This window comes from Neovison vison, chromosome 3 (assembly GCF_020171115.1).
Source record: "Neovison vison isolate M4711 chromosome 3, ASM_NN_V1, whole genome shotgun sequence".
Classification (NCBI taxonomy): Eukaryota; Metazoa; Chordata; class Mammalia; order Carnivora; family Mustelidae; genus Neogale; species Neogale vison.
This window is the reverse complement of record NC_058093.1, coordinates 164,026,492-164,042,951: the sequence shown is the minus strand read 5'-3', so window position 1 is coordinate 164,042,951 and position 16,460 is coordinate 164,026,492. Positions and strand designations below refer to the sequence as shown.

Genomic DNA, 16,460 nt, shown 5'->3' with positions numbered 1-16,460 from the left:
ACCAAGCTGAGGTCTTATGAGTTAAGAATTTCAATGGTTTCTCCATCTCAACATTATAATGACTTCTGAGGCTGTTTTGGTATATAGAAATAAAAGGGTCATTCACAGCATGGGACATAGAGTTCTCTTGTCCTATTCTGGGTTTGCTGGATTGTATCTCTGTGATACTTCTTTCCTTCTAATTTTATTTATTTATTTATTTTTTACTCTAGGCTCTAGATTATGAACAAATACAAAATTTACAACTTGGTATTGCTGTCAAAAACAAAGCTGAATTTCACCAATCAATAATTTCTCAGTATCGAGTGCAGTCAACCCCAGTCACGATCCAAATAGTCAACGAGAAAGAAGGAATTACATTCCATCCTGCTTCCAAGACATTTACTGTGCAGAAAGGCATAAGTAGTAAAAAACTGGTCAATTATGTTCTGGGAATGTATCAAGCCATCGATGAGGATACTAACAAACCTGCCTCATATGTCAAGTAAGACTGTTTTTACATTATTCCTTGATGTGGTTTTAATTTATAATCTACTACAAAATAATATAAACTTTTATATGCCAAGAATACAAACAGACACAAAGGGGCCAACTCAAGGAAGTGGCTAACTCAAGAAGAGACTTATAGCCAAATCAATGGAACGTCCTGGGCTATGAGCAAAGAAAACATAAGCATAAGTTAAAGTGGAAACTAAGAGAAGAATGCCTTAGCCTATGGAGAGGAATCAGGAAAAGATCTTACAGAAATTTTCAGTTGAGTTTAAAAAGAGTAGTTCTGGGTGCCTGGGTTGCTCAGTGGGTTAAAGCCTCTGCCTTCGGCTCAGGTCATGATCCCAGGGTCCTGGGATGGAGCACTGCATCAGGCTCTCTGCTCAGCTGGGAGCCTGCTTCTCTGTCTGTGCCTGCCTCTCTGCCTACTTGTGATCTCTGTCTGTCAAATATATAACTAAAAATCATTAAAATAAATAAATAAAAATAAAAAGAGTAGTTCACCAGAACACTATGGTGCAATCAAATAAAACATCACATAGAAACGAATATACCCCAAATATAAGAACACCAGGCAAAGTAGATACTGTAAGAGCAAGAAAGAAATTATTTTATTGCAAAGAGTAGAAAATTAAAAAATCAGGCTAATACTTAGGGATTATGAAATACTGCTTGTCCATGCTAATATGCTGATTTTCTGCCACTGTATATTTCCATGTCTTAAATTAAGTATAAGTACATTAAACATAAAATCAGCTATTTTCATTAAGTAGGTAAACATTCCATATTTGAAAAAAAAACACGTTTTTTTTTTCTGTCATAAACAGGTATATCATGGGACGTAATGATGGTGGTTTACTATTTATTGATTCAAAAACTGCTCAGATCAAATTTGTCAAAAACATCGATCGGGATTCTACTTTCATAGTTAACAGGACAATCACAGCTGAGGTTCTGGCCATAGACGGTAAGAGAACTATTTCAAAATGGGGCTCCTGGCAATGCTCAGGCAATAAGCAAACATAAGAAAATAAAACAAAAGCATAAACACCAAAAATCATATCACCTGAGGAAAGAGCAAAAAGTACTAAGGGAAACAACAGCAATTATTCATAATCCTACAACAGAGAAATTTTTACTTTATTGCTTTATTGTTTTTAATTGTCAACACTGAAAAAATTTTCTTCAATAAATTTTTGTATCTTGGATAGTAAAAATAAATCATTGTTCATTCCAAATACTTTGGCTCAAGCCTTAGGAGCAAAAATCTTCCACACAGTGCTGAGTTCATGCAATAGGATACATTTAAGAAAACTTGTTTTATATTGATTTCATCTGTAATCATTGAATTCGTCACCTTACAGGTCTTGGTTCCAAGCATATTAAATTAATAGCCTATGCTAGTAGAGACACCAGCCAAGTTAATAAATTTAAGCTTGCTCTTTACAAGATGTAGAAACAAAATGACATCTTTTCACTTGTAAGAATAACGAATATAATTTCTCACGAGAAGACATACTAAGTTGGCTGCATGCAAGTAACATGTAAAAGGTTTTTTGGGGTACAATGTATTCTGTATATGTCCTTACCTCTAAAATGCTATTCTTACAGAAAACACAGGTAAAACATCTACAGGCACCATATATGTTGAGGTACCTGGTTTTAATGAAAATTGTCCAACAATCGTCCTGGAAAAGAAAACAATTTGTAGTTCACAACCTTCTGTGGTTGTCTCAGCTAGAGCACTAGACAATAAGTATTCTGGTCCCTACACATTTTCTCTGGAGGAGCAACCACTAAAATTACCAGTTGTCTGGAGTATCACAACACTCAATGGTGAGTAAAAGTAAACTTGCTTTTGTAAATGAAAAAGTTGCTGCTTCTTTAAATTTTCAGAGGGATAAAAGAGTTCATTTGGGAGCAAGTCTTTTCCAAGAGTAACTGAAAAAGTTCTTTGCAATGAAGATGTGGTCTAGCCTCATGAATTTCTTCTTTCTTCAAAAGAGAAGAGGAACGAATATGATATGTTTGTGCTATTTAATATCTTTTATGTGCAATCTAATTGTTTTGTATTTTTAATGTCTTATTTCTACCTCCACAGCACACCTTAAAAAGAATAGAGTCAACCATCAATTTTATTGCAGAGCTGTTTAAATTTCTAACTATACAAACTTTTCCTAACCAGGCAGACTGTGAACAGACATGAAGCACAGGAGGGGTCGCCTGTTCAAGGCTCATAGGAAGTGCTACTTAGTCTGTCACTAGTTAGGAATCTTGACAGCATGGCGGACTGAAATTCCTGTTAGCCAGTGGGAAAGAGTTCATCATCCATTCTTCCTTTTCTTCTCACTTTTATCGTGCTAATTTTACATTTTTTTATGTTTCCTAGATATCTCCTAGAAATAGCCTTTGGACTTAATAAGAATCTTCTCACTTGTCTCTAGATCTTTCCTGAACCAATCTTGATTCCCTCCATGAATGTGCTCTATTGTTCCCTAGTCACAGGTATCAACCATTGCTAGAGTCACCAAAGCATTCTTGTTCTCCGTGGTCTTCTTTCCTAAGGCCTTACTGATCTAGGTGGAAGTCCCTAGTTCCAAAATATCCATGTAGCTTTTGGCTCCAGATGGGCTTACCAATACATGACCAATGAAAAACATGCAAAAAAAAACATCAGAGAGAGACAGGACCTAGCATTGGACACGGCTGCTTGAGTGAAGCAGGACAAGGCAACAATGTTTAGACTGAGTGGATCAGACATAACATCAAAGGGGTTAAGGTGTTAAGAGTGGTTTAGTTGACACAGCTCTGCAGCTTACAAAAGCTGCTAAGGGAGCCCACTTAGAAAGGGACAACATAGGAATGGAGAACGGAGAATAATCCATGTTCATGAGTCAGGTGGGCCACAGGCTGTCACCTCAAAACATCCTATACCACTGGCCTTTGCGCACATGAATGAAAACTATCAGGATCAGCGGAGGTAGTGGAAGCCAAAGTAGAAGCTCAGTCTTAATAAGTCAGGCACAAAAACATGGACGTAGAGGGAAAGCATACGTCCAGAGGGCCACAGAAGCATTCAGGGCGTTGGTGCAGACATACAGGAAATTGGCTAAGTCCCAGGGGAGGGGGCTTGATATTGAAATATTACCTGCCTTCCATCACCTTTCAGGAGGAAAACTGGGGTAGAACTGAGTCTTCATGGGAAGCTCTAACAGTCCCATGTGGGGCAGAAAGAAGGACATGATGGAAGTGCAGCCCTGTTTACCCAGCTGAACCCCAACTTCTCATTCTTAGAACTCCTCCAGCCTCACCTTATCAGCCTCCCTATTTGGGACAATGATGTTTAAGGCATCGCTGGGTCTGTTAATACAAATAAGTAGTTTTAAGGGCAAATGATGCCTGTCCTGCTGATGATTTGTGTGATTGTTTGTCCTCAGCTACTTCCGCACTCCTAAATGCCCAGCAACCACTATCTCCTGGATCGCACAGTATCTCCCTCACAGTTACCGACAGTCAGGACAGACAATGCGAGACACCAGAGAGCCTGACTCTGGAAGTCTGCCAGTGTGACAACAGGGACACCTGCAGAACTTCGGAGGATAAAGACCCTGGATACACAGCTGGAAACAGAACATCAGGGAGGCTGGGGCCTGCTGCCATCGGCCTGCTACTCCTTGGTCTTTTGCTGTTGCTATGTGAGTATGCCAAAGCTGACTTCTGTTTTTGATAGGGAATCAGGCCTTCGGGCTGCATGGTAAATACCATCTTTGCAATGTACAACCATTCCTTAATGGTGTTACAGGCAAAGATGGGGGTAACATTTTCAGGAAGAACCGGAAATGTTGAAAGTTAATATGTCGCTTGCCAATAATCTATATTCATAATACAACAAGGCAAGTCATATATATGTTAGACAGGTAGAAAACAGCCCAAGAGAATCAACAAGAATAAAATTTAAGCATGAACACTTTCTATACACTGCCGGGAATGTTCATCCTCAGAAAAATGCTTTTACCCACAATGCAGCATCTTCTAAGATGTCTTCTTTGTAGACATAAAATAGAAGAAGAACCCTTGCCAAGTAAATCTAGAGAAAAATATAAGGATATAGGCTTTGAGCTTTATAATGAACATTATTAATACATCATAGGCTCTGAAAGTTATTGCTTAATCCAGCGCTTCTTGAAAATTGCTTACCACTACAAATACACCCTCTTAAAGGCTCTCACTTAATAAGATTAAGCTTATTAAACACATTTAGGGAATGTGGTTTTTATATATTTTTTTAAAAGATTTTGTTTATTTATTTGACAGAGAGAGATAACAAGCAGGGAGAGGCAGGCAAAGAGAGAGAGAGGAGGAAGCAGGCTCCCTGATGAGCAGAGAGACCGATGCGGGCCCTGGGATCATGACCTGAGCCAAAGGCAGAGGCTCTAACCCACTGAGCCACCCAGGCGCCCCTTTATTTTTTTTATTTTAAAAATAAAACGTTTTATTTTTCAATAAAAGTAAAATTTAGTTATTCAGTGGATAGGTTTCTAAAATGCTTCAATTAAATCAAAGTCTTGTGATCAAATAAAATTTTTAATGTAATAGGTCTCTATTTAAAGGAAATTCATGGCAAATTCTTATATAAATAAGAAAAATCCTTGATAAACTCATATTCACTTCCCAAATTTATTATAGAACTATAGGCTTTTCTTCATGATAAAAGTCTATGCCAGCCCCTTCACTTAAATTTTTCTTAAATTTGTGCATTTTTAAACCACAAGGTGCAGAAAATTACTTGACGAGCACTCATATAACCAACCGTCATTCAGATTTAACAGATCTTAATATTCGCCATATCTGTTCAGATCTCTTTTTACAAAAAAGAAAGAAAAAGAAAAAGAAAGAAGTTGCTATTCATACATCTAGTAACCTCCCACACATGCCATATATTCTTCTTCTGCCTTCCCCCAAAATGTTTACTCTTCTGCAATTAACAAGCATTGTTTCATTTCACAGCTGAAATTGATGCACCTTTCAGTTTTTCAATATCATATTAGTCAATTTCAAAACCAAAGATTTGTCAAGTACATGGATGTGAGTCTTAACACAAGCAGCCAGCTGGAAAGGGAACTTGATTCTGGTTTTCATGTAGTTCACAGGTTTATGCATGTCTAACTCTATGGAAAAAACAATACTATGATGCAACTATAATAGAAATGAATACAAAGGGGTATTATGCAGGCTTTGTGGAGTAGGTGAATCATCAATCTGAGTGTTGGAAAGTGAGGAGGATATAGAAAAAAAGAGGGAAATTTGTTCCCAAAGGGTAACAGCATGGGCCAAAGCCAGAAACGCTTTGCATGTTTTAGGAATCATACCTTGGGAGGCTAATGCATGGGGAGACTGTGGACAGTCAAGGAGATGAAACTGGAGATGCACTGATACCAATTTGAAAGGGCTTTCATACATATGTTTTTGTGCTTTAAACTATGAGAAAAAAAGAGTTGCTATGAGAAAAAAGCCTAGCATGTTCATATTTATGTTTTAGAAAGATAACATTGGCCGAGCTGTGTACCATAAATTAGAAAGGAAATAACAGTTAGGAGATTCTTCTACTAGTTTCAAAGAGATGATAGAAGCCAGATTCAAACATGAGACTAAAAAGGAAAGGATAAGTGTGTAAGGCATTACACATGGCAAAGATTTGGAGACTAACAAATATGAAGAGTGGCTAAGAAATCCAGATGAACCATTGAATTCAGTTGTCACTTAAACCATTAAATGAAATTGCAAATACTAGAGGCAGCACAGATACATGGTAGTAGTGATGAGTTTCATTTTGAAATACTGACTTTTAGGATGTTGAGATAACCTCAGGCAAGCCATTGTACATTTGGGATTGTGGCTCAGGATAGTAATCCGAGAAAGCACACCGTGTTAATCCCACAATCATATTTGCTTCCTGTGCTCCTACCATTTGAAAAAATGCCAGGCTTTGATTTTTGGCATGACAAAACATATATTTTTTAGTCTGCACAAATACACTCAAGACTTTGAAAAAGTTTCTCTGGATACATATATAAAAACCAAATATATATTGTAGATAACAATGATAGCAAGATCTCTAAAAGATAATTTATGCCCATCTAAAAATACTCACCATACAGGTGTACATCCATCACCTTAAAAACTAATTTGTCAACGAGTAACATTCAATTCTTCCCATACACTTAACAAAGTCAGAGAATTGAGAATGGTAATAAATTAAAAAAAAAACATATAGAAGTATCATTTATATGAACATTATATAAATTTTTAAAAATATATCAATTATATCCAACCTATTTTATTTATAATATAGGACCAACCTAATTTGTATAACTGATATAGCCCTTCCAGACAATACTAGCAAATCCTCATCCCACTCACTACTGTCCTTTACTTATACTACTAACTAATTTAATCCTCATAACAGCTGGTGATGTATATAATATTTATTCTCCCATTCTCTGGATGAATTACGAGGGGCAAGAAAGGATGATATAACTTACCCAGCAGGTGAGAGGTGGAGCCAAAATTCAAACCCTTCAACTCCTAACTAAACTCCCTCTGGGTGGACAGAATTCAAACATGAGGATTCACTAGACCCTGAGGAGCCAGAGGTGGGGGTGGGGTCACTAAACTACCTAGCTTTCCAGAACTTCCTTTCAAGGGAGAGTTTAGTATTTTCCTCTTGATGCATTAGCATAAAAATGATGTTAATCTTTATTGCTGAGATGTGACAGATCTTGCAGATATGCACAGAAGAATGAAAATTACTCAGACAGGAAAGCCCCTCCAAGCTAGGGATTCTCAAGTCATAATTAAGAGTGCAATGGTATTAGCTCATCACTCTAGTTGTGGAGGGAGTTTGCTGGTTAATTGCTGTTTACTAAGAGATGACTAGAGTCCAGATTACAGGATTATCCTGCCCACCTAAAATCCTGACCATCCAGGTATGTATTCCCCTGACATAATAAACATTGCTCAAAATGTTCAAATAAATTATATATTATAATTATATATAATTATATAATTTATAAAATTATAAATTTTATCTAATTTTTAAATATAATTATATAATTTATAATTTCATAACTTATAAAATTATAAATTATATATACATATATATAATTTATAATTTTATAACTTATAAAATTATAAATTATATATATATACATATATATAACAGAAAAGGATTGAGGAACTGAAAGACCATCTTTATCATTCATCAAACAGTGACTTTTTTTTTTTTTTGAGAGAGATACAATGAGAGTGAACATGAGAGGGGGAAAAGGTCAGAAGGAGAAGCTGACTCCCCATGTGGGACTTGATCCTGGGACTCCAGGATCGTGACCTGAGCGGAAGGCAGCTGCTTAACCAACTGAGCCACCCAGGCACCCCAAACAGTGACTATTTTAAGAAAATATACACATCGCAAGAATGATCAGATCTGTATCCTCCAGTTCACAATCATATGAAATTTTAGGATGCTTAATTTACATTTCATTTTGTAGAAACTAGTTTTGCTTTCTATTAGATTTTCCATGAGTCCTGGTATACTGTATTTTCTTCATAACGTTTCAGACAATTGTCATGTCTCATTGTTTCCAAATGATTCAAGTGTTCCGATATTTTGTTTTCCTTTATAACTAGTGGCCCCCCTTCTGCTGCTGACCTGTGACTGTGGGATGGGTCCTATCCGGGGAGTGACAGGAGGATTTATTCCAGTTCCTGATGGTTCAGAAGGAACAATTCATCCGTGGGGAATTGAAGGAGCCCATCCTGAAGACAAGGTGAGGACCTAGTTTCTAAAACGTTTCTTTCAATCACATAGAACAAAATTAGATTTATATTCAGATAGGAAAGGGGGTGATAGGGTATAAAAATAAGACACTTCTTGACCTTTAAAGACCTTTGTTGAGGGCTGAAATAAATGGAGCCTTTTAGAATCACAGCTCTTCAGATGTCCAACCATAAAAATGGTTACTCCTGTAAGAATTTGGACTTCTTCTAAAGTCATCTTTAGCAAAGAGCCACATTTCACCCATAGTACCATGAAACTGGTTCATATGTAACTTATTTATTTCTTTAACATGGTTTGCAGGAAATCACAAATATTCGCGTGCCCCCTATCACTGCCAATGGAGCTGATTTCATGGAAAATTCTGGTAAGTAAACATCAAATGGATTTTTGAAGGCAATACTGGGTTAAATAAGCAATACTGAAAAATAAAAAGTGTTCTAAATCATTTTTTAGTAATTTGCATATATATACACACACGCTGGGAGATGTTACCACTAAAATAGGGTTTCAATGAAATGATTTACTATTAGTGTATTAGTCGATTCCAGGGCCAAGCTTGGGTTTCAATAAGTTCATTGAAATTCATTGCCCACTGATGCCACATTTTTAATATCCAAAGATTTGTTATACATTTTCCAAACCTTAATAAACTAAAGTAGAGCTCTGTCACTTACTAATTTTTTAATTAAAAAAGATTTCACATGTGTAGAAAAATGTAAAGGAAAATATACTAAATACTATGTGCCTACCACTCAACTCTGACTATTTTTACCATTGGTAATATTTGCAGTTAAACCTCATATGTGCACATTCTCAATCTTATTGCCCTTCTTCCTACCCCAAAACTAACAATACCTAGATTTGAGTTCAAGTAGCCGTTTTATATTCAGTCATAATGGGGGGCGCCTGGGTGGCTCAGTGGGTTAAGCCGCTGCCTTCGGCTCAGGTCATGATCTCAGGGTCCTGGGATCGAGTCCCGCATCGGGCTCTCTGCTCAGCGGGGAGCCTGCTTCCTCCTCTCTCTCTGCCTGCCTCTCTGCCTACTTGTGATCTCTCTCTGTCAAATAAAATAAAATCTTAAAAAAAATATATATATATATATATATATATATTCAGTCATAATGGGACAAGATCATTTATGCTCTCATATAGGTGAACTTATTCATTTCTTTGGTTTACCAAATAATTATTTTATTCATCTTGTCTCAGTGCCACAATTAAGGCATAAACTACAGGAACAATATGACCTAGTGCCTAATATTAAAGTTTATCTTAACCCCACACCTAGCAATAGATTGTTTTTAAATGTCTAGCCTACAAAATCTGCATGAGATCACTGCAAAATGTCTGCCTTTATCAGCTACCCCAATCCTCACCTGCTTCTCCGATTATAATTACATAGCAAAAACTATACTCAGAATTCTCTAGAAAAAAATTAACTTTCCATGAAAGTGTAATGTAAAGGTGATAAGGAAAATAGTCATAACTCTTTAAATTGTTTTCAGACACCAAGACACTAAATTAGCATCTGCTAATTTGCATGATTACATTATGCATGTTTCCTCTTTGGTTTCCATATTGAAAGCAATGATAGCTTAATTTTAATTTCTTCTTTTTCCTGAAAACAAATAAGCATTGCATTACAAGTTTTCCATGGCTGTGTGCTGAATATTCTGTTTTTACTTTTCTATTTCTGGCTGTTGTCACTGAAAATCTATTTCCTGTGTATATTTTTTATTTATTTATTTGACAGAGAGAGATCACAAGTAGGCAGAGAGGCAGGCAGAGAGAGAGAGAGGAGGAAGCAGGCTCCCTGCTGAGCAGAGAGCCCGATGCGGGACTCGATCCCAGGATCCTGAGATCATGACCTGAGCCAAAGGCAGCGGCTTAACCCACTGAGCCACCCAGGCGCCCCTCCTGTGTATATTTTTTAATTAGTGTGTTTCCAGAGCTATTCCATCTGCAAAGATCCTCTGTACAGACTCACCTCCTCTGTTACTCTCTTATAACAGACCCTAGAATGTTCTTATCACCTCTAGTCATATAATTGTAATCTCTCCTACTTATTTGCTTTACTGGGGCCCATTGATATCAAAAAACAGTAAAAAAAAAAAAAAAAATTACAGCATAAGATGCTCCAGAATTTTCTTCCCTGTTTTTAGAAGTTTGTACGAATACATATGCTGGAGGGACAGTGGTAGAAGGAACCTCGGGAATGGAACTGACCACCAAACTTGGAGCAGCTACAGGATCTGGAGCCGCTGGAGGATTTGGAGGAGTCACTGGACTTGGCATTGGTTCTGCAGGACAGTCTGGAACAATGAGAACAAGGCATTCTACAGGAGGAACCAATAAAGACTATGGTGAAGGAGCAGTAAGCATGAATTTCCTGGACTCCTACTTTTCTCAGGTAATGTGGTAGAAAACTCTGTGGCTTTGTTATCTTATGTACATTAGAGATCTTTTTTCTTTGCAATTTGTTGTTGTACTTACAGCTTGTTAAAATGTAAGAAAAAAATAGGGTTCTCTGCCAAAATAATGCAGATAACCTAAGGTGATGGCCAAAATTGGGCCACTAGTCAAAAGGAAAAATGGTAGGTAGACACAAAGGGAAAGAATATAGCAAGGGGCGCCTCCTCCCTCTGACTGGAATAACAATGGAAGGCAAAATCTTTTTGTGTCAGGATCAGCAGCATCCTCTGCAGAAATACAAAGCAGCCTCTTTTGTGTTCCCTGTACCATAAAGTATGTCAAATGTGCATATTTTTCTGAGACAGGGGTTATAGTACCCTTCACATTTTCAAAAGAGTCCATGCCCCAAAATGCTGAAGAACCATTAAATTAATGACCCAGAAATAAAAGTGGGAAAAAAGGGATGTGATCAAAGGTCAGAAGAAGTGTCAGGAAGCATAGAACAGAAAGGAAAACGGTTTCCAGAACAGAGAGGACTTTAAGAGGCAGATCTTGCCTCTTGGTTGGTGCATCAGTAGAAGAGATTTCCTACCAAAACCAAGAGTTTTGGTATCAGACCTGGTAAATTCTGGGATCAGAACTGTTGCTGAGAAGGTATTTTCTCATACTGACTGACAGGGAGAGCTTGTTTGGGATGGGTCTCTTGGGATATTCTGAGATGTGGTGTGGGCCCTCGTTATGAGTCAGGCTCCCGCATGGGTCGGGAAATCTAGGCCAAGGCGCCAGTCTGGCTGAGAGCTGGCTTAGATGGTGTAAGTGGGATGCCTGTCCCCACCCCTAAACACAAAGACATGAATTTACAGAAGCACATACAGGGACCCCCACACTGGGCCCAGTGAATAACCTCCAGGCTTTGAACACGTTGGTTTTGTAGGTCCAAATCCATGCCAGTGCCTTCAAAACCCAGACTTAAAACGTGAGCCTAGGCCAGATTCAATTCCAAAGGAATGACAGCTACCCTGTTCTCCAAACACCAGATAATTTCTCTTACAAAATTGCTGATACCCAGAGTATGGCTTTGCTTCTGTGGATTACCTAAATTAGGCATTCATGATCAATTCTTGAGTTCTATGAACCATGTTGTATTCTTCAGCTGAGCCTCTTTGAAAATTCATTTTTTCCACTTTTCTCCCTCTTTAGAAAGCATTTGCCTGTGCAGAGGAAGACGATGCCCAGGAAGCAAATGACTGCTTGCTGATCTATGATAATGAAGGAATGGGTGCCCCTGGTTCTCCCGTGGGCTCCTTGGGTTGTTGCAGTTTTATTGCTGATGAGCTGGATGACAGCTTCTTGGACTCGCTCGGCCCCAAATTTAAAAAGCTTGCAGAGATAAGCCTCGGGATCGATGAAGAAGCCCAACAATTTCAGCCACCTTCCAAAGACAGCTGTTTGGGCATGGAATCCTGTGGCTATTCCCTAGGAGTCCAACAGCCAGAATCTGTTAGGGGCCAGACTTTGTCAGGCAGTCAAGGAACTTCTGCTTTGTCTGCTTCCGGCTCTGTTCTGCAGCCAGCTGTTTCCATCCCTGACCCTCTGCAGCATGGTAGCTATTTGGTAACAGAGACTTACTCGGCCTCTGGTTCTCTCGTGCAACCTTCCACTACAGTCTCTGAGCCACTTCTCACGCAAAATGTTATAGTGACAGAAAGGGTGATTGGTCCCATTTCCAATGTTCCTGGCAACCTACAGACTCCGATGGAGATAAGGGGGTCACGTAATATGATCTGTATAGAAGATCCTTGTTCCCGTCTGATATGACCAGAATGAACTGGAATAACATATTGGCTGAATATATTATTTGGACCAAATTGTTCAAAGGAGCATAGCAAAGCTCACAGTATTAGTCTAACTGGGCACTTATTTTGGAATCTCCTAAACCGAGCTTGATCAGTTTAAATTTTCTAGTTAATATCCCCAAACTGGGTCATGTTGTCACTCTTACTTCTCAAATACCATTCAAGTGGTAGTAAATCTGGATGTTTTTCCAAAAATCTTAAGATCATATTCAGTGGGAAAATTCCAATTAATAATTAACAACTTTTAAACTTCTCTTTTTGCAGTACCAAAGAAATGTATTTGTCCCTTTAAATAAAATGCAGCGTGTCTTATTGGATTAAGCACTTGGAGACAAGAGCCCCAGTTCTTGTCTCTGTCACCTTTTCTTATGTCACTAATAATGATGTAAGAGTCATAAGGTCTTTGCTAAAGCATTTTGAGCTGCTTGGAAAAGGGAAATAGTTGCAGCTGAGTTGTCATCTTCTCGGTGTTGGGAGACCCTAAGTGCATCTTTTGCTCAAGCTAAGGGCTACTGGCTTATGCATTAAACTTGCTATATCTATATCCCTCCGTTCTCAAAATACAGTTTGATAAGAAAATATCATAGAGCATTTAGGAAAGTTTAGTATGGTGTAAATAATATTTTGTGTTTTTCTAAATTACTTTGAAAGATCTATTCAAAGAAAATATCTTACTTTGAGCTCCTTGGTATACCTTTCTCACAACAAATCCTGTGTTAATAGTTCTTGAAAATTACTCTCTATTTTTTAAATGTCAGTGAGTAGATGTAATTTGCACATGACAGATAGTGATGTTTATTATGTTAACAATGTCTACAGACTTTGTGAGAATACAAACATGGTTTTTCTCCTAAGGAAAAGAGGCCTCTGACTAGATTAACATAGGGTGAAATTTTTGAATATGTATTATAAGCCCCATGTTAAGTCAAAAAGGGAGATGGAAGGGGATTATCATTAACCTCTATTTTATTAAGCCTCAGTACTTTGAAACAGCTACAACAACTAAATTCTCTAGAAAACAATGAAGATTTTGAATTCATTACTTCATATGCACTGATAGCAGAGCAGCTCTTCAAATCATTTCAAGTCATTCATCTTCAGCCTTTAGCCCCTAGAGAACACCCTACCTTCTTATCAACATTCTTGTTTTAGCTGAGTCTTTACAAGGTCATTGTCCAGCTCCACTATCTCTAATTGTATATAAAAAAACTTCTCCCTGTTTTGTTGCCAGCCATATTCAAAATCTATTTGTTTTTCCAGATGGAATGCAAAGTAATAAAGTGTCTTTTAACACAGAAGGATACAGTCCTAAGCCTCCCTGGGAGGAAAGAGACCTCCTAAATGTTCCTACATCTAACATCCTTCCCTCCCCCTGGTGCCATGCATGACTACCAGGAAGGTGTGTGCTAGGATGGCCAAGAAGAGGGGGCAATCTGTTCTTTTAAGATAATCCCGCTGTTTCAACAACACCTGCAATGTGCCCATCTTGAGGTGAGGGGACTTAGATCCTGTGGAGCGGCTGCCAGGTCCTGAGGAAGCTGCCTTGCTATTATCACTGTGGCCTCTTCTCAACAGAAGAGGAGTCTAGATCACACATGGTTGATGTGTGCCTCTGTGATGCATGAGAATTAAGTTAATAATCATAATAATCCTTATTTCAAGTTCAAAAGTGTCTTCAGGATCCTCAAAGAATTTTGGTGTTGCCTCTTAAAACCCAACTTATGATGAAATGGGAATTTCGCTGCATTGCTAAACTACAGAGGAAACTATGTCACTGTAGTAAAGGCTCTGTAAGGGGAAAATTGAAATTAAATGTGTTTTAAAATAAAAATAGACTCATCTTGTCTAGAAGGACCTCAAATTGAATTGCCATGTAAAAGTAAATTCAAAGCAAAAATGTATTTGTATTTTTTCACCAAAAATAAAAATTGTTTTAAGCAAAAAAAAAAAAAGAAAAATGTTAAAAACTGTCTTTTTACTTCATGTATTATAAATTTTAAACAGTACGTGCTGAAACTTCAACAGTATAACACTGGGATAATAAAACCGTTGGCAACAAACATGAGTACTTCCTTAATCATTTAGTAAAAGGTGAGCTACTCTCTAGAATTAACAGTTACTAAGAAATGTAAGGTAAGAAACTGACTTACATATGTATTTTTATCAGTATTTTATATTTTTTTTCTAGCTGATACCTTTTGCCCATCCTCCCAGGCAGGAAGGAAGTACCTGGGGACTCAGGATCTCTTCTTCAGGTGGAAATAGTGCTGGATGAAGTCAGAGCAGTCTTATTAACGAGATGTTTTAAGTCATTTATTACTTGTTTGGTAGTTTGGAATGATCTTTCAGGCAAAAGTTCTGACATGCAATGATGCCTCAGAGACAAAAGCTGGAGTAAAAAGAAGGTAAGGTTTCCAGCCTAACATGATGAAAAATGTACCATGGATCTAGGGACAGCTGTCAGCCCCAGCAGCTTGGATGTGTCTCCCAATAAATGTCTGTTATTTTTATGTCTTTCTTTAAAGGAATGCCACAAAAAGTCCCTTTGGAACTTCAAATCTTGCCTTGGCTGACCGTCCTTATTCTTTAATGCGTACAATTCAACTGGGATCTGGTGTATGAGGAGCAGAAACTGGGTTAGAGTGGGCGTAGGGATGGTTTGATTCTGACATTCCAAATCAAACCCAGGAAAAAATGAAGCCCCTGTAGGTAAATTCCAAAAATATCCCCTGATCCTCCAATTTATAGAAAGTTTGAAGAATAAAAACAGCAAGATCAATGTATCTTAACTGTCAAAATTCAAGGAAGAGCATGAAAAAAAACACACTCAACTCTCAAGCTTCAATGCAACTAACAATTAAGAAACAAGTAAACGTTAAGGATCTCTCCTTCCTGTCATTGGTAATTCAGTGTTTTCTGCACTCCTGCAGAAAATACCGAGTATATTCAGACTCCTGCACTGGGTCTACAAATAACTCTGAGTCAGAGATTATATGGCTTAATACTTGTTCAACAGCACAGTCTGAGATCATTTTTAAGTGGGGGGATAAATTGATAAAGAAAAGAAGATAATTGTTTGATTTACAGGTGCCAGAAGCAACACGTTTTCCACAGTGAAGACTGAGATTCCTTCTGCTCTGCCTGATCCCTCCATGACAAGACATGGGCCCTTCAAGGTTGGTGTCTTTACTTTCTTTTTCCTTTATACATAGACTTTCTTTTCAACAAATGCAAAATGGAATAATCTAAACACAATGCAGATACAGTTAAAACTCAAGAGAATGATGGTCTAAAAGAACAAGTGCAAATGGATACAGTTACCAGAGCAGGAAGAAACTAGACATTGGTACACCCCACCAGCTGGCCAAGACCGTTAGTTACATATTCTAATTTAATTCTTACAGTAACTCTAATTATAATGAGGAAAACAGAGATCCAGAGAAGCAAATTACTACTTCAAATCATTCAATAAAGTGACATAAATGTAAAGGTTTATCTACAGTTATTCACAATAGAAAGCAATAATAATATATAACCATTATTCTGTCAAAATAATCTGCTTGCTTTCAGCCCTAAGACTTGAGTAGAGCATGAAAAATTGGAAATACAAAGAAAACAATGAAAATAATTTTTAAAATACCAGAAATCTAGATATAATTCTAAAGATTAAAGAAGCAGTACATTGTAGACAAATATATCTATTTGGACATAGAGGACAGAGAAATCTATATATTTCTATATGTATCTAAGATTGAGAGATAGAGGAAAAGGTAGAGACAAAGGAATGGATAGAAAGAAACAAGTACATGATTTGCTGCTATTTTGAGGTATATGTGAGTTTATTTTTCAGGGCACAATGAACATCT

The 16,460-nt window shown here is 37.5% G+C and overlaps 1 protein-coding gene across 2 annotated transcripts in view; it reads left to right on the top strand.

Moving 5' to 3' along the window:
• Positions 1 to 14,648, top strand: part of DSG3 (desmoglein 3) — a 34,036-nt gene extending 19,388 nt beyond the window's left edge. Inside the window, exons 9-16 of one of the 2 annotated variants that reach the window (XM_044243223.1) lie at positions 213 to 484; positions 1,317 to 1,456; positions 2,101 to 2,325; positions 3,927 to 4,184; positions 8,176 to 8,315; positions 8,627 to 8,690; positions 10,492 to 10,736; positions 11,939 to 14,648. In XM_044243223.1, coding sequence (XP_044099158.1) covers positions 213 to 484; positions 1,317 to 1,456; positions 2,101 to 2,325; positions 3,927 to 4,184; positions 8,176 to 8,315; positions 8,627 to 8,690; positions 10,492 to 10,736; positions 11,939 to 12,556 — 1,962 coding nt within the window. In that variant the 3' untranslated portion in view covers positions 12,557 to 14,648. Of the gene's footprint in view, positions 1 to 212; positions 485 to 1,316; positions 1,457 to 2,100; positions 2,326 to 3,926; positions 4,185 to 8,175; positions 8,316 to 8,626; positions 8,691 to 10,488; positions 10,737 to 11,938 lie in introns of both variants that reach the window. The other variant, XM_044243222.1, reaches the window with a different exon arrangement.
• The last annotated feature ends 1,812 nt before the right edge of the window (positions 14,649 to 16,460 follow it).